We start from the raw sequence: 25,622 nt of genomic DNA on the forward strand, positions 1-25,622 counted from the left end.
TTTTTAAAAGAATGTTTCCATGAGTAACTCTTACTTGTGGTCCCTGACCAAGCCTTAAGGTAAATAGCACAAGGTGGGGAAAAATACTCAGTTGTTCCTGTCACCCCAGTGTCTATATGAAGGGTCTTTCACAAATCAATTAATGAGTAATTCACAGCACTGGGAAAGGCTCTGATTGTTGGTATTGTTCTGAAAGGCTGGTGTTGATGGCTACATCTTAAATTCTTAATTCCCTCAATGTACTGAATCAAAGGCAGCATTTCCTGGTGAAGACCAATAGACAAAGAACTGGAACACCTAAGATACAAATCCTAGGAAAATAGTATTAGCTAAAGTGGTACCACCCTCAAGGATCCAGGACTCTGATACGCCCTGAGGAGTGCTGTTTACCTTAGCTCCCTGTCCTTCAGCTTTCCTAAGGAGGACAAGATGGGAGGAGGCCTTTTTCTTGTTTTCTCTACAAACATTTTAAAAAAGCATATGAGTATATCCATTAGTGAATAAAAGTCAAAGCTGATGTTTTTTAAATTATTTTGATGATGAAGAGAGGTATTCCAAATGCAGAGTGACTCAAGGACCTTCCAGTTAGCAGATCGGCCTGCAAACACCAAATCGTGTAGACCTGAGTAAGAAATAGATGCACTGAGCATCAGTAGGACCAAACCCAAGACTTGGAACAGGCGAGCTGAGATTGTTGAGGACTAAGAAAGAATTCAAGGGTGTAGAAAGGTGGGGCATATTGATTGAATTATAACCCCATAGCCACTGCATAATGTAACTGAACACTAGGATTATAAATAAGAAGTGAAGTCTAACATTTGAATGAAGTAACATTTTACCTTTAATATTAAAAGACTTTAATGGAATTACTGAAATGTATTTTTATAGTGTCACTGCATTTGAAACACAGATACATTTAAAAGGATCTAGTCTAGGACACTAAGTCTACATAAGAACGAGTTACTTAATTTGTGAACACGTTTCAGAAGGTATGGAAAGTTCAGTCTGAAGATAGAGTAAAACAGCAAAAACAGTAAGTAATTTGGAAAATAAGAAGAAAGGTTAAGAGTCAATCAGCAAAAAACTAGAAAGTGCACTCTGGAAATATGTAAAATATCTCATTAAGTAGACATTCACTAGTCAGGACAAAATAAAAAATGTTGAATTTAAGAAATGGCAAGGAAAATTTAAGTTAAGCATTAGGGAAGGTTATACATTACAGCAGCTTTTAGCTTAGGGAGAGTGGTGAAATCATCACTGGAAGTCAGAGCTAAATTAGACACCTTCATATTCTGTCTGCTCAGAGATAATCTGCCTGCGTGACAGCAACCTCTGTTATTACCAAGGGAATAATTATGACAAATAATGAATGCAAAAAAACCCCTTCAGCTAACTTTGTTTTAAAGCTGGGCATCATTTCTCCCAGCAGATTGTTGAAATTTTGAGTTGAACCATTTGTATGGTTTCTGGTTTCTAAAAAAGTATTTATAACATGAACAAGTCACAAGGGAGGGCTTTTTTACCTTTTTTATGGAGACTCTGTAAGATCTAATCTCTGATATGTTTTTATTCATACACAAATCTTGTGTCATTGCTCTCTATACTTTTCCTCCTTCAGCCCTCTTGAACCCTCTGCCACCCCCAAGCAAGTCAGTCCTGCAATGCCTGTTTGATGACCACAGCAGGCTGTCAAACGGAATCATTAGAGTGAATGGACCCTTCATCATACTCAAGCATTTGCTGAAATGAGTATCCAAATCTGATGAAAAGAGAATCAAACGCCTTCCCTTCAAGGTACATTGCAATCATTCTATTCAGTTTACATCAATACTGTGTATGCGTACAGTAAACACCACAATAAGCAGGCAAACATACATACAGAGATTGCTACAGGCAACTCTCCACCTCTCATACATTAAAAGAATAAACAGAAAGGAAACCTTTTGGTGGTCAATAAATACTGTACACCCTTTCACAGCCTAAATGTAAAATGCAGCATACCAAAAAACACTGATTTGCAAGGTTTGAAACACAATAATGTAAAAAAACAAGAGGAAAGATTAAATCATACTGATTTCAAGAGTTTTGAAAATTCATCAGTAGGTGCAGAATTTCACTGCATGACTTATATAAGGAGAGCATCACACACTTATTCAGAGAAATCACAGCCATGGCAATACATTGTAATTGTGATTTTTGATGGTAACAGTAGAACTTTTTTTTTTTTGTCTTTGTACTTAGTAGGAACAAAACCACATAGGAATATCACCTGTTTGTGCAGGTCTAATGAAAGGCTGAACAAGCAGCTTTTGTGCCAGTATGCTTTCAGTTATAAGTGCTCCATCATGGCTACAGCAGCTCTTTAAAATATTCACCATCAAGTTCTACTGTGGACTGTAGGCACAGTGTTACCGAAGCACAGAACGGCAGGGGCTGGAAGGGACCTCTGGAGATCGCCCCGTCCCACCCCCTGCCTGAGCAGGCACCCCCAGAGCAGGGGCACAGGGCCGCGTCCAGGCGGGGTGTGAATGTCCCCAGGGAAGGGACCCCACAGCCCCCCTGGGCAGCCTGTGCCCCTGCTCTGGCACCCGCACAGGGAAGGGGTTTTTTCTCATGTTCAGGTGGAACTTCCCGTGTTCCAGCTTGTGCCCGTTGACCCTTGGCCTGGCGTTGGGCACCAGGACACTTCGCTGTCAGCAAAGTCTCGGGGTTGAAACGTCCCTGAGTGTTTAAACGTAGCTAAAATATGTGTTACATGGCGAAACTCGTTGGTTTGTTGAACAAAGCTTAACTCTCAGATGGAGATGAAGAGGTAGAGGGACCTGGCAGCACATCACCCTCCCAGACTCACTGGCCTGGCCATCCGGCCTTGCACCCCTTAGGAGGTGTTCAGGTCTCCAGCCTGACAACGGCCAGCCCATTCGTCAGTGCAGAACTCCTTAGGAACCTCCACAACTGGCGTTTTATTCTTCACCCCTGGCTACAACCAGGGAGGCAGAGCCCCCCGCACGGCTGCGCCTACATCCCCCCCAGCAGCCCCCGCTCCCTCGGCGCCCCCACCCCGCCGCCCGTCCCGGGCCCCGCAGTACCGCCGCTCCCAAGGGCCGTTACCCGGCCCCGTTTGTTCCCCGGGGTCCGCCGCGCGGCCCCGCAATGCCGCCCCCAGCACGGCCCCCCGCCCCGGCCGGGCCCGTGCAAAGGCACGGGAGCCCCGGCCCCGCCCCCCACCACAGCGGCCCGGCGGAACAAGCCGCGCGCCCCGACCCGCCCCCCCCCCGTCGGAGCGCACGGGTGCAAGCGCACCATCTGATTGGCCGACGCGGCGGTCACTCGGGCTGCGTGGCAGGAGGGGAGGCGGGACCTCAGTCACAGCTGCCGGCTCCGCTAGCCACTTGCCGCTGCGTCTGCGCGCGCGGCCCGGCCGTTAGGCGGTGGGCGAGCGGCGCGTGCTGGCTGGGGCCCTCTCCCTGCCCCGCCCCCTCCCCCCCCACCGCCGCCGCGGCCCGCGTCACGTGACGCGGATTTAGCGTTTACATTCGAACCGGGCGGCCCCGCGCGCCCCCCCCCGGCCCCCCCCCCCCGCGCGCGCCGCCCGGCGGTGACCGTTTCGCTTTCATTTCCGGGCGGCCGAGGGCGAGGAGCGGCGGCGCGTGAGCCTCCCCGCGGCGCCCTCACCCTCCCCCCCGCGGCCCCGCCCCCTCGAGTCGGAGTGAACCGAGATTCCCCTTCCCCTCCCCCGCCCAGCGCACACACACACACATACACACACACACACACCCCCTCACCCTCCTCCTCCTGCGCCGAGAGGGAGAGAAAGGGAAGGGAAGGGAGGAGGCGCCGCCGCCGCCGCCGGGCCTGGGTCTCCGGCACCGAGCCGCCGCGGCACAACATGGAGGAGCTGGTGGTGGAGGTGCGGGGCTCCAACGGGGCCTTCTACAAGGTACCGGGTGCTCGCGGCTTGGTCGGGCCGGGCCTCAGGGGAGGGAGTGGGGCCTGCGGCGGGAGGAGGAGGAGGCGGCGGCGGCTCCTCCTCCCCGCTCTGAGGGAACGCGGGGGCCGCGGGGCAGGGAGGAGAGGAGGAGGAAGAGTGGGGCAGGGGTGGAGGCCTCGGCGGCTCCCTCGCGGTGTCCGAGGAGGGGGAGCCGGGCCTCCGGGGATAGCGGGGCCGGGGCCGCCGCCGCCCCGGGGTGAGGGAACGCGAGGCCTGGTGGAGAGGGAGGACGAGAGAGGCCCCGGCCTCGGGGAGGCCTCGGGCCTTCCCCCATTGTGGGGAGGGGCGGCCCTGGTGCTGCCGGCGCCCGAGAGGAGGCGAGGGGAGCCCCCTCCTTGGGCCGCCTTCTCCTTGGCGGCGGAGCGAGGGTCAGGGCCGGGGATGGGGCATTAATTGCTAAATCCTCAGCTTGTGTCGCTACTTAAGGAAAGTCCTTCTCGCTCTCCGGGTTTCCAGGAGAGCTGCACTGCTGGTGCACGGCGTTTGAGGCGGGGGGGGGGGGGAGGGGGGGCTTGTTAAATGTACGTTCATGATAAAATGCTGTCGTGGGTTCCTCCTCTTGATGCCATGGCAGGGGACCTTGCCTACTGACGTTAAGGAGAGCGTTCCTTGACCAAATATATGTCCTGAGTTGCTAAATACATGTAATTATCAAATTTATTTCTTACTGAAACTACTTAATGGCATTCCACGTTTGTTTCCAAGCCCTTACGCGGGTGCTGAATAGAGCCATTGCTGAGCCTTGAACGTACATGCACAGTACTTGATATTTTTATTAATACTGTGTAGTATTGCTGTGGCTTTGCATGAGTTGGAGTGTATTAATCAGCATATTAATAAGGTATAATTTGTGGGTTTACCCTGTTCACAGAAAAATAAAATTTGGACACAATGGGGTTTGGGCCTACTATCCTTGACATGTTATCAACATACCAGAAACAGTCATGGATTGGTTTCTGCAAGTTTACCATCATCTAACTGTTCCTAGTACTTTAAAAATTGGGCCTAGTTATTGTGCCACATCCAATATTTATGTTAGCAATGAAGGAACAGGTAGAATTTCACACTCTGATGTGAGTAGGGCAGGTTGGTATCCCAATGATACAGTTCCAACAGCTCTGAGTGGTATGAAACAAGTCTGTAAATATGGTAAATAAGCATCCTGTGCGTTTGCAGTATTGTAGCCAGTCCTAGGTCTCTGTATTGCTTTCTGGAATTAAATTATTTAGCACTTTCAAAAATAAGTTCTGCATTTTTAAAGATACAGTATTTACTCGGAAAGAAACAGAAGACAAATATATTGCATAAGAGAACTTCTAATGAAGATTTGTCAAATTATATGAGGGTATTTACACAATCATGCAAAATAAATTACTTTGTGCATTCTTTACTGACAAATATTGTCAAAGAAACCCGGGAGAATTGAAAGCTTCTGTAACTTTTTTGTTGCATGCAATTTTGACATCATGAGGTCCTGTACCCCTTATGTCCATAACATGCCAACGTTTCTGGTTGTAGTTTAGGTGAAAATTTCATTTGAGCATATGTTCATGGGAGCTTATTCATTAAACATGATTTAGGGTATCTAAGTTATAACACAGGCATTACCTCCAAGTTGCATATTATGTTTGCCTTTTAACTTTTAGAAATTTAAACATAGGAATTTTTTTGTCTCTTTTTAATCTCTAACCAAGAGGACTTGGTTAAATTATCTAAGGAGACAAAAGGGGCACACAGATTTTTTTGGTCTTCGCCTGTATTACCTTGTCTGGATGGAGCGTCACACTGAAGATAAATGCAGCAACTTTATTTTTTAACAAAAAAAGTGTTTGGTGTTTTTTTTGTTTGGGTTTGTGTTTTTTTAAGCCCTTATCCAATAATGTTCAGTGTAACTCAACAATTTTCCTCTAGCTTGAATTACTTGAATTTTAGGTACAATTTTTTCTTTCATCATAATGTCCATGTCACTCTGTTATTAATTTATCTAAATGTTTTCTTGAGAGTTTTGTGCCCATCTGCAAGATGGGCAATTTGATTATCAAGTGAATTGGTTGACCAAGCATAACAAGAAGTGCGTGATGTCAAGTGCAGATTTAATTGCAAGATTATTTTTTTCACTTAAAAAGTTTCTTTAAGCAGCTTCTTGAGAAATGTTTTAGAACAGTAACACTGCAAACAAATCAAAATTAAAATAGTTCTTTTTTTCAGTCTCATGGTTTGCTGATAACTTGTGATAATTTCTTTGGCTTTGAATCATTCTGAAGATTGTCATCAGAATATGTAAATGTTTTGGAAAAATACACCTCTATCTTGATGTTAAGACATGGAAGGGAGGAATATGAGGCTGCTGGAGTCATGAAGGGACAAAGTGGCACAAGTAGGCACCTAATTGCTACTTCATGCTTTCGTATCCTCCTTCGTAGCTGTCTTTGAGGACCTTGTAAATTCAAGTACCTAAGCACTTAGTTTCATTTTTGAGCGTACCCAGCAGCAACTTGATCTCAACGGTACAAAATTGGTTCCTAATTGTTACCTAAGCCCTACTGAGAGTAATAAAACAGTCTTTTCTCTGCTTGTATTACCTGTGGGACTTGGTCCAGGACATGTTCTGAGATACATCTAGCAGGGTTGTGTTCCACACAAACGTAGGAGGTGGTTGGAGGATGCATGCATACTCAACTGGAAGATTTGAATTGAAATTTCATACTGCTCAGGTGCACTACATCTCACAGAGTACTGGGTCGTGTTGGTCTGATAGCTGTAGTGGAGACTAGTTCTTTCTGAATGGAATTAAAATATTACTTGGTGAATGCTTTGTACTTTCATGAATTTTTTCCCCTTGGCTAAGATGAATTATTCCATGGGAAGTGCAGTGCAGTCAATGAGCATGATTCAGGGGTAATTGACAATCTAGTACCTAGAGATGCTTAGTCATGACTTGGTATGTTGCTGGGCCCAGAATCCTTGGAAAGAAAAGATGAGCTTCCCTTACTTATTTCAAGAAGGCTGGTGCAACAAACCACCAGGACTGAATCTGAAGGGGAGAGAACTGCCTTTTTGCAGCTCATACCTAAGTAGCTAAATCTTGAAGATGTATGCTCTTAGAGCATATCTTTTCATGTCTATTCTTGTATACATGTAATAAGTTGGGTTTTGAACTTCTTATCTCGTTCTCAGAGGATTAGTAGAGAGTCCTTTGTCTAATCATTCTGGGAGTAGCTCTAGATACTATTTGCCTCTAAAAGGGGACACACTGAATGCTTTTCCAGCATAGGATTGATTTTTCTTCTCCAGTTTGGGAGTGATTCTCTCTTTGTATCCTCTGCTAAAGATGAAAAGCATCCTGTTTATGAAGCAGATAGTTTTGAAATGATGTTTGCTGTTAACATCTATGTTGTGTGTAATCAGTTCTTGCCACTTCTTGTGCTATAACCTTGGTACATATCTTCCACTTCTTATCCTGATAGTTTTAGCACTTTGCCATTGTTTCCTTGGTTTTATAGTTAGTTCACATTTTTGCATTGAAACTACAATTGACAAAATCATTCATCTTTTGTAGTTCTTGACTACTTCTGGTCTTGCTGTCAACAACTGTTCCCTTGGCCTCCTGTTGCATCATGTATCAATTTTTACTTTTTGTTCATTGTTCCACACAGACATACCTCAGCAAATATCTCCAATCTCTTGGTACATTCACAAGCCTGTCTACTCAGTCCTTCTGAGGATGATAGCCTGTACCCTTTTGCCTCGTTTGGTCGCTGTTTCTGTGACTATTCTTTCCCTGTTCTGTTGCTTTGTATGGCCTGCCTTTCTCAGATTTGGCTAGCCATGTGGTTCCCTTTTGACTTTCTCCTTCCACCAGGTATGAAATGTTACGGAACTGTTACACAAACAGTAGATGCACGTTTGTATCAACATATCATTTTTTATCATAAAAAGCATATTTTCCCTACTTTCACTCCTTACAGTTAATTATTCTTCTCTATTAAAATGGTTGACAATGCTCATATCATCAGATGTGAGCAAACTTTAAAAAAAGCAACAAAACTTCATGGCAGCTGGAGCCTTTATTTGTTCCTTTGAAGTGCCTGTCATTCCATTTAGCATAAAAATAATAAATATATTGGTGTTTCCAGTAATTCTTCTTTTGTATCAAATTTGTAAAATTTAGACCATATCTTCATCATATAACCCTTCTTTGAATGCTCATGTGCTTGTGAAATGCTGTGACATGTCAGTGCTGGGTTGTAAACTTTTTTACTTATTTATGTCTGAAGCATGGAGAGAAACACTGAGGGCTTATGTGACTGAAAGTAAAATTTAGTGTAGAAACTTACCATGTTTGTTTTTTGTTTGGGGTTTTTTTTTTTCCCCACATTAGAGGAGAATCAACCTCAGCCATTGTAAAATGTTGTTCTGGTCACAGAAATAAAAGCAAACCTTTTTCACTGATTCTGGTTTCTTTTTGTGTACTCCTGCTTGGTATCTCTGCTGTTAGTGATGGGGATCTCCCAGCTGCTGTAGCCTTTTGCTGTCCTGTTCTCTCATTTTACTTCCATCCAGTTTCACTGTTTTTAATGCTTTTCATCTATGTGTTGACATTCATCATAGCCAGTATTCTGTCCCTTCTTGGGTGTGCATTTCAAACTCACATATATACACCTTTATGTTTGAATTTCCATGCCTAACTTACACTTTGTATTTAAAATAAAAAAGATTGATGAATGCTTATTGTACTTCTCATAATACTTTGTGTTAAATCAGTACCTCTTCTCTGCCTTTACTGATGTCTGGGGCTGGCTTGTCCTGTGCCTGTGAACTGGGCTTACGGTGTTAAAGGTCTGATTTCTTTTTAAGCATTGTATATAATTTTACACATATTAGAGAATAAAGAAAACCAAACAGTTTGGCAAGCTTTACTTTTGGTTTTCCAAAGTTATTAATGGTTAAGTTTTTTACAAAAACTTTCAAATGTTTCAAAATTCTATTTGTGTTTAGAAGTGTACAAATACGTAGTGCTGTAGGGTCCAAATACATTTTATTTACAACAGATCATAATGCTGTGATAGAGAATATGAAAGACTGACGTGATCGAGTATCTCTAACACCTTTCTGTGTCACAAGAAACTGAAGAAAAAGGAAAACCACCTTTTTATGGGTAGATGGGATTAGACAACCAAATAATTAGGCTATTAATAAATTGTTGAAGTGTTTTAAACATAAATATCATAGCAAGGTAGACAGAAGTGTGGTATATACCGCATATCTGAAATTAGCTATTTGGCAAGGCATAATTCACTTTGTAATTAATTAAAAATTCATTACAATGAATTTTTGTAATTTTATGAGGCTGTAAATTAAAAGGTAAACTACAGTGTTAAGACGTCAATGTTTTGGGGCAGGCTGGAGTGAAAACTAGGTATTCAATCTGTTTCTGTGGTTGAGTCTTCTGAACTTGGTATAAACTAAAGAAATTATGTCCATTTTATAATTTTCACTAGTGATGTCTGTATTGATGCTACCTGTGTATGGTCAACAGTTATCCTTAATGTTCCTGGTTCACATTCCTTCAGGTTTCTTGGGCTGTGACCAAAGCAATATTGAAGACCTGTTTAAGGAGAGCTTTTTGTAGTAGTTGCAAAGCAATAAGACCCTAAAGTAATTGACTTGAAAACCTTTGCACATTGTTGGGATCATCTTCAGGCTAATGAAGTTCATTGCTCTTTCTATGAGGACAGACACAGTGACAATGACAAGAGCACTCCATCCCCTGTACTAGATCTTCAGTCTTCAAATTACAATGTGATGCAGACTGAAGACAAGAATTGCCCGTAGTTCCATACTCTTTCAACTAGCTATATATCCCGAGTTTTACCTTCTCCAAATAACATTAGTAGTAGACTGTTTAAAGGTCTTAGGCCTTTAACTTGATAACTTACATTTGAGTCACCACCTGGTGTACTTATTAATGGTAAGTTTTAGCATTACTGCTGCTAGGTATGTATATTGCTGTAGTCACTAGGATTCTACTCAAGATAACTTAGATGTTATGAGATGTCAGATCTGAACATGAGATGTAGTCTTGCACTTTGCTGTCTCATGTATTTTTCTGTCATTTGTAGTAATTTTTATGGAGTGCTACTTAGAGTGTCTTTCAGTGTTTTTGTCACCATAGAGTGTGTTTGGAGAAATACTCCAAAAGTGTTTTTCGTAGCAGGAAAAGTTATTTTTATTCTATTTTATGAATATGAAAAAATCAAGTATCAACAAATTCTGAGAGCATTGTGTTGTGTTTCTCTTGCCTGTTTTCCTCAAGGCTACTAAGTGTTCTAGGTGCCATTTCTGTTGGATTTGGTTTATAAAATTATCTCTGCTTTTGCATACTCAAGTGTTACTAATAATACCAAGACCTATCCTTTTCCAGTCTGTGGTGTGAAGGGGTCATATCAAACACTTGGTATTAATTACAGTATTTTTCAGGTATTAAAGGCATCTATTTCTGCTACATCTGTAAGAGTAGGTGCCTCAGATCTGCATATGACAAACATTGGAAGAAATGGGGGTGGAGCCTTTGAAAGTGATGTGTGTAATGTCATGAAATGAGTCAGGACTACAATAGTGTTTGTCAAGTCCATACCTGGTTCTGGAATTTTCTTACAGAAGACACAGCAATATGTAACATGAGATAAATGTTCAGTATCTGTAATGATCAACTGGGAGCTTTGATGCTTTTTTATGTAAATAGCATTTCTATAGTACTGTCAATGTGATACTGAGATGTGATCTTAAATCTGTTTTGTATTGTATCGTTAAAAAATATCAGCTATGCTTGTAATCCCCTTAGAAGGAATATCTTGGAATTTTGAAATATGTAATTGTATAAATACTATTAGAGACTGTTTTAAATGTCCTTTGGATGCTCACAATAATAAACGTTCTGGTAACCTTATTCTTACAGTATCGAGAGGTGAGCAAGGTATAAAACCATTTTTTGCTGTTGTCATTACAGCTTTGCTTTGACTTCTATTCAACGTGGCATTAGTTATTTTCAGATTATTAACTAGCATCGCACTTCTTTATTGTACTGAATGTCCCTAAGTAATGATACTTGCATGCAGGTACTGCATAATTTTAATATAACCAGTTCTTGGAGCTCTTTGTCGGTTATCAGGTATTGCTCTTGTGTGATACTGAGATAGTGCTGCAACTCAGGAAATAGTTTGGCATACTTTATAAAGGAAAAATGCCAGAAGAATTTTTTTAAACCATTTAGATTCCATATGAGAAAGAAACTCTTGTCTTCTTTCAAGAGATAAGAGCTGTTGTTGTCTCAGAAGCTTGAAATGCAAGGAGAATAAAATGTTACACAGTTCATTAACTACCTCTTCTTCAGAAGTGGTGGTTACTGCTAAATTATTTTCAACTTACTGAGAATTTTTCAATCTACTAAGGTGGATCTCCATTGGTAGAACAAACTTTTATGCTCAGTCTTGCTCATGGACTTTTATCTACCTACTTTGCGAGGATATATTATATGGATGAATATTAGTAGAATACTCAGCATTTCACCAATGTTCATCTGTTTCAGAAGTTTGTAGAGATATTTTTAAAAAGAAATAAACAAACAAAAAAAACCCCAACCTAATCTTTCAGTCCCTGGTTGCCCTGTGACCTCCATCATCTGAGGCTGTGAAAAATATTTTTGGTGGTAAATCACAAAGTTCTTTGAGTATTGATCTTGTTGTTGTTGTAGGTGGGGGGACATTTGGGCTTAAAGCTGAAAATTGATCAAAGGTCTGTCAATTGAGTAGCATAAGGCAGGGAAAGCCCTCTCGGTGCTGAATCCTAGTTCTGTACACTGCTTTGGGGTTGCATGGGAGACAGCACAACTGCTTTCCAGCCCCCAGAAGAAAACTGAAGGAAGGCTGCAGGGTGTTTATCTTGAGGTTGCACACTACGGAAGTTAAGTCTGATGAAGTAAGTAAGGGGAGAAGTCTGCTGAAATGGTTATAGATTGAATATCGCACTAGCAAAACTCATCTTACCTTGAGGTAAAAGAGAGAAGAGACAGGATTTTTTTTTTAGGAGCACTGACATGGCTTAATTTCTACACTAGTCAAAATACATAAAACGTGGTTATAAAAACAAACATTTTAAACTGTAGTTCTAAAACTATTCAGAATGTTCTTGCCATTAAAGTCTCTCATTACTTATGAAAAATAGGAAGAATGCATGTATAGCTCAGCGTTCTGTGTATCAGGACTCTGGCAATCATGAACCCAAGGAGGTTAGCAGCTTTCAGCGTGTGTTTTGTATAAGTCTATTGCAAAATTGAAAAGGGTGACTTGAAAACATGCTTAAACTTTGAGTTTCATCAATATCTGTGAGAGGAATGTGTTGTATGAGCTTCAAATTATTTTTTCAAATATCCATAAGTAGACCATAATTATACCTATTTTTTCTACACAGGCATTTGTAAAGGATGTGCATGAAGATTCTATAACAGTTGCATTTGAAAACAAGTAAGTGTATTACTGATGTTATACCTATAAATGATAGAGTATCAAACTTGCATTTGATTAACCTAAACATGACTTCATAATGTAGAGTGGCATCTTTTAGATACTCTAAGCTTGCTGCTCGCATGTTTTAGAATTGTTTGATATTTACTATGTTGTGACATTTTCTGTATAAATGTGTTTAATAGTTTAAATATTTTTAAGTACAAAACTATAGTAATGTGGGTTTTGCTGGGAAGATAAACATGTTGTTCTTGAATTTACAGGGTGACAACCCAAGTTTGAGTAAGTCAGCAGTGGTACCATGGCTGCCTCTTTCTCATGTGAATATCTTTGGATGTAGTAGATTACAGTATTACAAAATTTGTTTTATAGTCAAGTCATAAGTACCATTTTTCTAAGCTAGAAATAAAATTATGTTCCTTTCCCATCATTTAAGGGCATAAAAAGTTAACCTTCCATTATACCATTTAGTTCAGGTCTGATTCCCTTCAGAAAGGCAATAACACACCGCTATATACTTTTTTTCTGTGAATCTTTGTCATGGCATCATCTGCTGTATTTTGGAAATTGTTTCCTAGTTTCTTTAAAAATTATCTTTTCTTGCCATGCTTATTTATTCTCTGTTAAAGAAACTGAGGATTAAAACTATTCAGACTGGATCCTGATCAAGTTTTAATAATACATAGTAAAACCAAAGAAAAAGCAGAAACAGGCTTGTTTTGCAGGAAGTGTCCAAGTGTGTTATGTAACATTTTTAAACTTGTGTTTCTAATGTTCAGGTTAAAACCTGTAACTGTAAACAGAGTAAAAGCTGCTGCTGGAAGATTTCAGAACAGTGCAGGTGGCATCAGGGATTTATTTAAGATGCTTAATGGTCACTTAGGTGTGTTTCTTCTTGTAATGTGATCCAATGTATATATAACCTTTAATACATATATGCACAAAAGCTCCACAAAATTTAAAAATTTAATTGATTAAAAATGATTTCTATTTACAAAGAAGGTAAAAATGTTTAGGCTGTTCACTGTATTTTTATTTCTAGCTGGCAACCAGAGAGACAAATACCATTCCATGATGTGAGGTTTCCACCACCTGCAGGCTATAATAAAGATATAAATGAAAGTGATGAAGTAGAGGTACGTATGCTCCATTAATAACATTTGTTCTGAGAAGAGAGAGAACTCAGGGTGAAAAATGTCAGCCAAGCCAGTGGAAGGCTTGCTTCCATGTTAGACGCTGTCACCTTTTTTGATTTCAAGTACTACATAAAATGCAATGTTAAGCATGTCATCGGAAAGAGATTTTGACAGTTGTAAACCATTCTGGAATGCCATGTACCATGACCTCCATGCTGATTTACAAACATGATCACTGTTTCTTTGGTTACAGAACAGTTCTTTATCAGAACTGAATTAATGTAGAAATAGATGTTGGTCTGTAGTTCTTCAGCTCTAAGCTAATCATATCTCTATTATTAAAACTCTAGGCTGAATGAGATAATTTGCATTATGTGTGTGTGTGTACCGTAAAATATATGTGTATATGTAAATACTTATAAAAACTTCCATATTTAATAAAATGCATTTTTATAATTACTTCAAAAAAAAGAACACTTTCAAGATTTAGATTTTGCTTGTATGCTGTTTATTTTGATTTGAAAGCTAAGAAAATGTCAAAACTTCCTTGGTGTGGGTGTGACCAGTATCATATATATGCTAAAAAAGTGTAGATAGGTGTCCTCTTCCTTCTACCCACTGGTAGGACCTCATCAGACCTACGCACAATTAGAAATATTGTTGATTAAATATTAACAGATGTAAAAGGCTGAATTATCTCTCTTCTGACTGTATGCAAGACTGAAGCCATTAATGCCAGTAGATGGGTACAATATTATTTATCTCTACAATCTTATATACATAATTTTATATCCTACCTGTATTTGCAATACGCATTTCAGCTGTCACATGCTTGCTATGTAGTGCTTAGATTAGAGACTTTATGTCCCAATATATTTTGCTGGATTTCGCTCCTATAGCAGAGTTCCTGATCGTATGAGTCAGTGTCAGCTTCTGTGATGCCTTTTAAGAATGCTACAGATACATAATGTGTGTATTTTGTTTAGGTTTATTCCAGGGCAAATGAAAAAGAACCCTGCTGTTGGTGGTTGGCTAAAGTGAGAATGATAAAGGGTGAGGTAGGAATATGCATATATACATATATATATATATTTTATATATTTATTTATACTTTTTTCTTATGCTCTTTTTTATATTGATGTGCACGGTGTATTTAACTTGCCCTTCTTCATTTTCAAAGGGTTTCTTGATTAGGACTGTTACAACTACCATTAACCTCAACCTTAAAAGTTCAAATTTGATTTGTACGGTTAACAAAAAGTGCCATTTACTTAATAGTGTAATGCTCACTCTTGTCATAAAATGTGTGGCTTGGATGATTTTATTATTTTTATATCAGTTCTACGTAATAGAATATGCAGCCTGTGATGCTACATACAACGAAATTGTCACAATTGAGCGTTTGAGATCTGTGAACCCCAATAAACCCGCAACAAAAGATACTTTTCATAAAATCAAACTGGCAGTTCCAGAAGATTTAAGGCAAATGTAAGTACAAGTGTTTCTTTATAACTTCTTTCAAAATGTGAGTAACTTCTTAAGCCTGAGGCAAGAAGGAGTAAGAGTGCTTTTTAATGTTCCTAATGAAATTTTAAAATTTTCCTGTAAGAATTTAGAAAATACAAATGTGGACATGCTTATACTTTGAAAGAGAGTAGATGATTTTTGAAATGCATTTTAGTCCTGGAGGAGGAAATACTTTCTTCCAGGTTTTAAGGTTTGTGTGCGGTATAGATTAAGGCGCTTATTCTTACATCTGTTCAGCGATGTACACAGATTAATCTGAATCCATTCTTTGTCAACTTTATTGATCATTTTCAAGTGGGCACTCTTTCATTGACAGAGTGTCAGACAATCTATGCAAGTTGATACTTAATGACAAAAGAAAACACTGCTTTATATTGCTGTTAGTTTTCTCCTAGAACACGGACGTGTCGTTCTCATGTAAATACAGCTCTAAAACTCAGATTAATACTGACTCTCGTTTTTATAGCTTCAGATCACTTTCTGCTTTTTTGAGATACATGTTATTGCCTCAGTGTGGAACAAGCTGTAGATACAGGTTAAACTAACAATTTGTGAGGTTATTGTTACAATACACAAGTTAACTAAGTAGCGAGTGGACAGAAGCCTGGAGAGGTAAAATCCAGCATGAGATAAGCATAAAGTCATTAGAATGCTGCAGTGATTACAGTGAAGTTATAAATCCTACTGGTTCATGGTGTGTTTGAAATTTTGGACTTGCCATTTGTAATGATTAGAGCTTTTTAATATAGTTTTACTTAACTGGTTTGTCATTTTGTAGATGTACCTACAGAAAATTTCTGAAATATTTCTAATCCTGCTTATGTGAAAATGAAAGAAAAATGAGTAAAATAAATGTTAACAGAATAAAATAACACCTGCCTTAACAGGGAGAACTTGGATATATTTATTTAGATTCTTTGTATTAAGAAATTAATCTTTTTGGCTGTGAACCATAAACGCAGTAGTTTAACTTTGTAGCATTTTTATTCCTAGGTGTGCCAAAGAATCTGCACATAAGGACTTCAAAAAGGCAGTTGGAGCTTTTTCTGTAACATATGATTCTGAAAACCACCAGCTTATTATTTTGGTAAGTACAAATGTCTAACCGTATCATTGGCAGTGGTTTGTTTCAAAAGTTCATGTGTAAACCCGTGTTTTCTCTATTAATAATTTAGTCAATCAATGATGTAACAACAAAGCGGGCAAATATGCTGATTGATATGCACTTTCGAAGTCTTCGTACCAAGTTATCCCTGATACTGAGAAATGAAGAAGCTAGCAAACAGCTGGAGGTATGTTGTTTTTCCCTGAAATAATTTGAGTTTAAAAAAAATAATACTCGCACATTTGTTAGCTGATGGGACTTGAAAGTAACTATTATGTAATGGTACTGTTCTTGGTGTTAAAAAGACAGGTGTAACCCAACAAAGAAGTTTATGGTTCTTGTGAAGGCTCATCTTTATTCCAGCTCATTTTATTCAGCAGGATTTTGTGTAGGATTAAATAAAAGTATATATTAAATTTTTTTCCATAGTTTGAAGGATAAAATAGTTAGCCGTTGTTGTTATTATCATCATTACTATTAGCACAAATAGCGCCACATATTCGATAGCTTTGAATTACTGTTGGGTAAAAATAGATGGGAGCGAATATAGTGTGATACTGAGATGGACTAGAACTGGATCTTGCAAAACACCACAGAGAAAACGAGAGAGGGAAGGGGTGAGACTGATGTTGGTAGGATGTATGAAGGAATGGGTTTGTCTACAGATAAAACGTTAGGAAGTCATCTTATCAGCAGATACAGCTTCTGATATTCCTGTGACTGGAGAGTGGGTGTTGACTGGCAAGAAACTTGACTCATACTTGTCCATGGGAGGAAAAGAAAGAGTAGGCTAGGAAATAAGGGGATCTTTATACAGTAGAATTAACACTTCTTCATGACTTTTCTCCTATCTACAAATCAAAAAAAAGCAACATTTCTGAAAACGTCTTTTTAGCTTCACTGTTAAGAACTAGAAAGTACCACTTGAACTATTGTAATTCAGTTTTACATGGGTGTATACCAGCTCTGTTACTTTAGAGCCAGGTTTCATTCCTCCACACTCCAAGGTTTGCATCTATTTCGTTTTAGTGTGAAGTGAGATGTAGTGTAGCAGTTCAGGCCTCTTGTAACACTGAGTAGCCTACCAGATACAAGAAGTTCTCTCCTGTTGTTCTCTTTTTAGTCTCTTGATTTCTGTATTTCAGGGCTGTAATCCAAGTTTGTTTGGGGTCTTGATTTTTCTCAAGACCAAGAAAGAACCAGTTTCTTCTCACTGGTATTCCTTCTTGAGCACCCCACTGTAGCTCTTCAGTAATCCATTATTCTCTGTCTTCCTTCAGAACTGACAATTGTGTGGGCAGTTTACCTCCTGAAGTGCAAAGTATTATTTTGGAGGTGGGAAGAACAACAGCCTCTTTAGAGCTAATTCTCTTTACATGCCCCCACAAATGCATGCACCAACAGCTGTTGTCATTGATTCCTTTCCCAAACGAACATTGGATCATTGCTGTTGTTGTGAGGCTGAACCTTTTGGCTGCTGTAAATGACTTGAGAACTTGGATTTGCTTCTCACTAGAAAACCATTATTGGGCTTTACTTTCGTGAGCAGTACTTAAGTGAAGATTGTTGTGAGACAAATATATACGGTTATAATTTGCATGACAACAGTTGTTTGGTATTTTTCATGTTGGCATCTGTGTCAACTGTACTTACAATAAATATAAAATCAAATTTAACCAAACCTGAGAAGAAAAGCTTCAGACAGTAATAATCATACTCATGATTTCTGAGACACTGGCATACAAACAGACTGCACATGTCCATCTGCAGAAGAAATATTTAGTGAACACTGTGGGCTTTACTGCGTTATTAATAGTTCATTGTTTCCATCAAATAAACTTTTCAGTGTCTTATACTCTGAACTTTAAATGTCTGCAACTTTTTTCTTCTAGCAATTTTACCTTTCTTGATTTCAGAGCTATAATCACTAGACCAGCTTCTTTTCTTTGTTTCTTTGTATCTTGTACCTTCTTTCTTTTCTGTATATTAGCTTCTTGACTTGCAGGGCTCTACTTCTCAAGCATGGCTTTTAGAGCATCAAGTAAAATAACCAATTATTTGTTTGCGTTCTTTCCCTGTAGGTGTAGCTTAGTCGTTATTTTGAAATACTAAAAAGCCTGAATTTACAAGTGTACTTCTGCATTCCGGTTTGTTGTTTTATTCTATCTAAATGCAATTCAGTCATGGCCTCTAAGTAGGTATTAATACATTATTTGCATAGCTGTTTCTTACTAATTTATTGGAGAGAAGTAGAATACAGGATTATGTTTAAAATAATCTTGTAATAATTTACAGAAAAACGAATGATATTGTAGTACAAGCAATATATCTACAGTGTGACTGTCATAGCCAAGGTTCCCAGTGGTGATGTAGCTTCATCTTTTTCGTATTGTAGATAGTTGTGTTAACAACTGATCGTTAATTTGATCATTCTGTTCTCTACTCTTATGTGGTGGTCTATTAGTAAATCAGCATTTGGATTATCTGTTGCACTGTAGATCTGTGGGCATTTAAAATAATGTCTGCTTTCTGAGTTGTCTATAAACTAGTTAATAAAATGCTTGATAAAGCTCCCTGAGTATCTGAAGTATTTCATGGCACTTTCATGATGCGTTGATACTTATACCACTATCTACTGTAGCCCATTCTCTGTGACAGGGATTTAGCACAGGATATTTAACATCTTTAAGCAGGAGCAGGTCAGATGAGAGCAGTTTAGCTGGGACAGAGTAGGGCTTCCTGTGGGTGCTTTCTTGACATTTTCTTGACCTCTCTAGGGTCTCATGTTGCTGTGGTTAAACTAATTTAACATAGGCTAGTATATGTCTTCACAGTAGTTACAGCTTTGATTGTGATACAGAAACATGTATAGAATTATGTATCTTGGCTCTGGAAATATAATATTTTAGCTTTATCTTTTTTTCCTTGCAAAACAGACTTTCAACTTTACTTAACAGATTATCACAGCTGTAAACTCTCCATATTCCCTTGATGCATTAAACTATTGTTACTTTCCTGTGTTCTGTTATGCTCAGATGCTGGTAGATAGTGTCCACATTTTTATGTAGGAATTTTACTCGCTATGGTAAATAATTACTTTTTAATGCTTTTTATATTTGCTCTTCTCTGTAGATTGAAGTACTATGACTTCCTTAAAATATCCGACAACTTTATCATAAACAATATATATTTTGTTCCGTTTGTTTATCTTACTGATTTCATTCCATTGTGTTTCTTCTAGTCCTCATGGTGACCAAAATTAGCAATCTTCCTGCTTCATATAGCACAAGCATCCTATAAGAAAACTGTTTTTTGAAAGTATGAAGAGGCTGTGTAGGAGAAATTTACCTGTCATTGTTCTAGTCTTTTTAAACATGTTGTTCTGTTATTGAAAAAAATGCCTCCACTTATCTTTTTCCCCCCACTTGCTTGACAGGTTCTGAACTGCATGCAATTCAGCATTTCCCAGGTGTCTTTCCTTGCACTCCTGAGGTCTGTTTGTGCTAATAATCTAAGACACCTGGGATTAACAGACTGTTCATACCGAAGTACGATTTTATGGGTGTTGACAAAATCTAGGTTTCCTGCATGTTTGAGTATTTTCAGCACTGTCCAACTCCAGCGTGCTATGAGATATTTCTCAAAAGCTTCCCTCTTCCCAGCTCTCTTCCACATGCTTGCTGTGTGGTGGAAGCTTTATACAATTAAGGAGATATTGAAACTGTTTTACATATGGACATGTATATGCATTCCTGTGCATCAAATCAGAGCTTGCGAGCATGATTCTCTTGGAAGCTCAGGGCTGCTTTAGGAAATTGTTTACTATGGTCATTGGAACTATCTATTAGTTTGGTTTTTTTCCCCTTTTGTATATTTTTTGCAAGTTTTATCCGGGTTTCTAGTGATACTTTTTCAGTTATGTTGAATCCTCTTGTACATTCAAAAGTTCGTTAGTTTTATCCAGTTTTTTCTTTTTCTTTCTTGGTTTCTTACATCGTACAGGAAATCCTCGTTAAGAATCTGTAAGCCACTTTGTATTGTTTTGCTGCACCATAGCAGTTGTGTGCAAAGGTGATGAGAGTTGCAAAAGAGTAACCAGGTGTTGAATTAAAGAGTTACTGAGCCTCAAACGTGATCAAAAGTTGTTTTAGTAGTATGGTCTTTAGTCATTGTTACTGCCCTGCTGAAGCAATGAATTTTGTCTTGACAGCATGTGACAATCTCAAGTTCTCAGGCTGACCCTTCTGTCTTTGTAGAAATGTGATTCCTGGATGAAATTCGTAACATACTTGTTTTCTGAATTAAAGCAATATATTGCAGTTACACCTTAATTTTGTGTTGTCTTGCATAGGCACGGATTCTTCATTTTATTTTTTAAATGCAGTAGATACCCATAGTTACTGTTCTCTATATCATTTTTGTGTCCAGTGATTGAGTTATGGCTGTTGCCCCTACCTGTTGAGATGGGTGTAGGTTTTTCCTCAGAGATCATCAGGTTTGGTTTAATAATCAACAGAACTCCTACTTTACCATCATACTAACATGCTGTCTTAACCTTGTGGTAACACTTGAAAGCTGTAGATATTCTTGGTAATTAAAAATACAGAGGTATCAACAGAACTAGGGGCTAGCCTTCACATTAATACTTAAAAGGCAAATTAGGTCTTCTGAAGAAGACACTTCAGTGTTTTTGAAGTGAATGTAAGTGAATTAAAAGGATTGATTAAAATAAAAAGTAGGCTAAGTACCCAATTAAAGAATCAGGTCTAAATTTCTGTTGATTTCTCTCTCTGGTGTACTAAAAATCAAAGTAAGCTAGCATATTTTTTGTCTTCAGAGTTCTAGACAACTTGCATCACGATTTCATGAACAGTTTGTTGTACGTGAAGACCTAATGGGTTTGGCCATTGGCACTCACGGTGCTAATATTCAGCAAGCCAGAAAAGTCCCTGGAGTGACTGCTATTGACCTTGATGAAGATACTTGCACATTCCATATTTATGGAGAGGTAAGTTCCCTTCTCTAGCCTTTCAAAAAAAAAAAACCAAAACAACCACAACCAACAAACCAAAACTCCATTGGGAAGATGGATCTCGTTTCTCTCATACATCTATCTATTTTAGGATCAAGATGCAGTGAAAAAGGCAAGAAGTTACCTTGAATTTGCTGAAGATGTCATACAAGTCCCAAGAAATTTAGTAGGTATGTCAATTCTGGAGGCTAACTGTGAAGATAGTACAGAAAAATGCCTTCTGAGAACTTTTTACTTTTAGAAGGGCAGCAGGGTAAAAGCTTGAAGAAATTCTCTTTGTGAAAGGGTTCTAGATGGTACAAACTTTGGGGGTTTGGGGCTTCTTTTTGTTTTGTTTTTCCAGCTCTATGCAGAATTTTTAGACGTGTTTACCTTAATAACGTGATTACATCCTGGTTTGCAGTTCAGGGATATCTTAAACTAGAAGCAGTGTGCTGATGTACAAAGTAAAATAGCTTCTGTCCTTTCACATCTGAAATACAGTTTGTTTAGAAGCAGCACTGTGGGATGAACTGAAGGCCTAGTTAAGGTACCTAATGGTCAAGAAAGTACCCCAAAGACAATCTAATAGATTTCCCTCATTGAACACCCTGAAGAAAGTCCTCTAGAAGGCATGCAGCCCGTGTGTGAATCTCTCAGTGAGCTTTTGATGCTGCAAAGCAACACAAAAATACATGGCTAAATTCAGTAGATAAGAAATGAACAGGGAAAATACTGTACGGTATAAGATACCTCTAAAAGCAAATACTTTCATAGGTTGTCAAGTAATATATGAAAGCTGGTGTAGAAGCAGCGAAAAATTCTGTATTGGACAAGTACTTACAAATGTGGCACCTCAGCTCCAGAACTGATGTAAAAACAGTAGTTTTCCCTTACCACTCCCTCCTGATTCTACTGCTGATAAGTGAAAATGATAAGCTGTCATTATTTGAACTTGAGGTTTTAATTTCTTTGTTTCTATTTTCTGTTTAGAACTGTGCAATTATTTCTGTTTTGGCATTTTTAAATTTCTACTCTGTTTCTTGGCCTGAATCCTTTATAATATAAAATTGGTGAACCTTATGTTATATCCAAAATAAGCGATGTTCGATAACTTCTTAAAATTTCTAATAATTTGCCAGAAAACTAAATAATTTGCTTTAAAAAGGCACAAGGCTTTTCTCGTTTTACTACGTTATTGATATGCTGAAGGGTTTTATCTAAAGAAAATGCAAATATCTAGATTTTTCTACTTAATTATTCCTCAAAAAATTTCAAACCAAAGAAAACCAAAACAACAACAAAACAAACACTCAAGATGATGCTTTTTTTTAAAGGGTGAATGGAAATTTGTAACTTGAAACATAATTTAAAAATACATGCATATAGTCCTTAATTATTTTTAAAGATTAAGTATTTTGCTGAATTCTAACTAAAAGCAAATATTTAAAATGGCGTATTTCTTTCACTGGGACAACCAGGGTAGTTTGCTTTTTTTCTTTTTGGTTTACTTCTTTAAATCACTACCAAGGCTTTTTTTACTTTTATTAGTAAGCTGCTGTTACATTTGCCAGTGATGTGTAATGGAATAAAGTACTCGGAAGAAGGTTTTGACTCTCAGAGTAGCCTTTGTCATCCAGGAAGAACTTAATGGCCATCTTTTGTCAAGTTTTCTACAAATATGTAGGATTTAAAATTTAATGGTAGAAAAACTGAAACACAAAAATGAAAATTTATTTAGCTTTGAACAATAGGAACAATGTCCCATGTGATTAAAGGTGGGTTTTAATTTGTTCTTCGTGGATTAATTGTATCAGCAAAACAATAGCTGCACGCACTTGGTATTTTTTGCCTTTATTTCAGTGATGTGCCTGTGAAAAATGTTATGTTGCAAGTTTTCCAGCAGTTCAAAAAAAAAAATTGTTACATGCAAAAAACATCTCTTACATCACTCTTTTAAGTTTTTTTTAATGCTATGATTGGAGGATAATGGCCTTTCCTTATTACCTCCCAAGCAGCTTAGTTTTCCTATCAGTTTTCAGACAAGTTATTTTGCTTATGTTGGAGAGAGCTAAAGTTTGTTTTCATTGTCTCAAATTAGAATGTCTGGTTCCTAAGATAAATGTATGCATTACTGGCATTAGAGTATCATTTATTTCCATTTTTATCTTTGACTTTTTAGTGAATTAAACTGTTTTCAAGTATCTCTTGAAAAGCTCAGTTTCAGAGAAGAGAATCTTACATCTGGCTCAAACAGTACCTTCAGTAGTATCAGAAAAGTTTATCAACTAAAATTTTTTTGTGAATGAACTGAGAGTTTTGCTTTGTTCTCTACCTAAAAGGTAGTTACAGCAAATGTTAGGGCATTATAAAAGGGGGTTTTGGTTTTGTTTTGGTTTTTTTTAATGTAACCAGCCATCTTTATTTGTAAATCACAAATGTAGGTTATTTTAAACCTACCAAAGCAAAGCCAAATAAGCATGCAAGGTACTGAATATTTCTGTAATTGAAATGTGTAATTTCAAATAATTTCATACAAAGGTAAGGCATTTGTGATGGAATTTCCTCTGTTCTCTTACAGGAGCTTTAAAAAAGAAAGAAAGTGTACCCAGTAACAACCTTTCATAATAAAGTATCTTCCTATATGCTGCAGTGTTTGCTTTGGAACATTACCAAAGTTAACGCCCCAAGCTTGCTTAGACATTCTAATTCACGGCTCATTAACTCAATCTTTGTTGTGGGGTATTTAGTAATTTTTGACAAGTTCTTGCGCTGGTACTAAATAGTCTTGTTTAATTAGAGTGTAGTAATATTATTAGGTTCGGAGAAAAACCCTAAAGGTGGAATGTTCTGTATGTTCTTTCTGTAGGAAAAGTAATAGGAAAAAATGGAAAACTGATTCAGGAGATAGTGGACAAATCTGGTGTTGTAAGAGTCAGAATTGAGGCTGAAAATGATAAAAATATTCCACAAGAAGAGGTATGTTTTCAGTTAATGTGATTTTCTCTGTGTGTTAATTGGTGGTTATGTTCTACATGGTACTAAAATGAATTCTTCCTTTGTATCTTCATAGGGGTGAGATAAAATTTTGATTGTGTGTTTTTCTGATGGGATCTATTTCGCTATTAATGCTGAGGGGCATCTTTATGCAAATTTGGCTTATCTGTGTTTGAAAAATGGTCTGTGAAATTTTTTGGTGATGCACCTTCTTAGAGATTTAACTTCATTCCTGTTAGAAGCAGTGACACTGTTTCCCAGCACTTGCTAACCAGTATATGTGAAACTTACTGATTTCATTCATTAATTTACTTTGAGTTTGATCTCTTAGGGTTTTACCTGATTTAAATTTTTATTAGTAGTTTCTGATATTGTAATGAAAAGCCTGTGCTTTATGTATAAACCTCTCCTCCTTTTTTTTCTTAATATTACCTATATTCACAATAGCCTGTAATTTGTAACCTAAAGAAAAAACAAGCATGAACAGTGTGATGCTCCACCTTTGCACAGTAAGGCTATCAGCCTTGTAAAGAGCCTTAATGAATACTTGAACTTGGTAATTTGAGGAGCTTTTATGTGAGGCTGTGATGGGAAAGGTTGCAGGTTTGCAAGGAAAGCTTCAGATATGAAGCTTTTACCATCTCCATGCTAAAAGAGTCACTGCAATTTCAAATGTGAAATGTGCTTAAAGAAAACTGAACTGTCTTTAGTTTACCTGGAAATCTAAGTAAGTACCAGGTAAGGAACCTTTGCTGCTTTAAGATATGAAATACATTTCTGGAACCCTTACATTCTTGCTTGAGTAGTAACTAATCTTCTCTATTATCACTGTAAAACTATTACTGAAGACCCACAATCCAGTTTCCATCTTTCTGTAAATGGTGGCTAAACAAATAAGTTTTTTACTAGTTTTACGTGTACCTGAAAAGGTAAAATAGTCAATGTTTAGCTTTAAAGGATTCACTGCTCTGTCATATTTCTAGAGATAAATTCTTGCAGCATAAAATCCTTGAACTACCTTAATAAGCAAGAGGGTGCTATTATTGCTGCAGGCTAAAACTTTCAGCGTGTTTAATGTGTCAGCCTAGAGAATAATAAAAGGGTAAAAGAGCAAGTAGTCATTGCAGCAATTAGTATGTCAGGTTTTCTTTTTTTCTTCTGGCTTGAAAAAGCCTATTTGTTGATGTTCTTCAATCCAGGATACAGCTTTTAAAGGTTAACTCAAGGTTTTTTTACCTGCCAAGCTCTGTATTCATACTTCTCTGTTTTACCTGTTAATGACATTGCTAACACTGGCATTGCTTACACTGCTTCATGTGTTAGTTGTGTCATA

At 38.2% G+C, this 25,622-nt stretch overlaps 1 protein-coding gene across 6 annotated transcripts in view; it reads left to right on the forward strand.

The window, feature by feature from the left end:
• The first annotated feature begins 3,804 nt into the window (after positions 1–3,804).
• The window catches only part of FMR1 (fragile X messenger ribonucleoprotein 1), a 33,856-nt gene continuing 12,038 nt past the window's right edge, over positions 3,805–25,622 (forward strand). For all 6 annotated transcript variants that reach the window (XM_075107030.1, XM_075107031.1, XM_075107028.1 and 3 more), the window contains exons 1-10: positions 3,805–3,940; positions 12,461–12,513; positions 13,556–13,649; positions 14,636–14,707; positions 14,989–15,137; positions 16,170–16,263; positions 16,352–16,468; positions 21,119–21,289; positions 21,405–21,483; positions 24,162–24,271. In XM_075107030.1, coding sequence (XP_074963131.1) covers positions 3,890–3,940; positions 12,461–12,513; positions 13,556–13,649; positions 14,636–14,707; positions 14,989–15,137; positions 16,170–16,263; positions 16,352–16,468; positions 21,119–21,289; positions 21,405–21,483; positions 24,162–24,271 — 990 coding nt within the window. In that variant the 5' untranslated portion in view covers positions 3,805–3,889. The remainder of the gene's footprint in view (positions 3,941–12,460; positions 12,514–13,555; positions 13,650–14,635; positions 14,708–14,988; positions 15,138–16,169; positions 16,264–16,351; positions 16,469–21,118; positions 21,290–21,404; positions 21,484–24,161; positions 24,272–25,622) is intronic.

This window comes from Phalacrocorax aristotelis, chromosome 11, assembly GCF_949628215.1.
Source record: "Phalacrocorax aristotelis chromosome 11, bGulAri2.1, whole genome shotgun sequence".
NCBI classification, from domain to species: domain Eukaryota; kingdom Metazoa; phylum Chordata; class Aves; order Suliformes; family Phalacrocoracidae; genus Phalacrocorax; species Phalacrocorax aristotelis.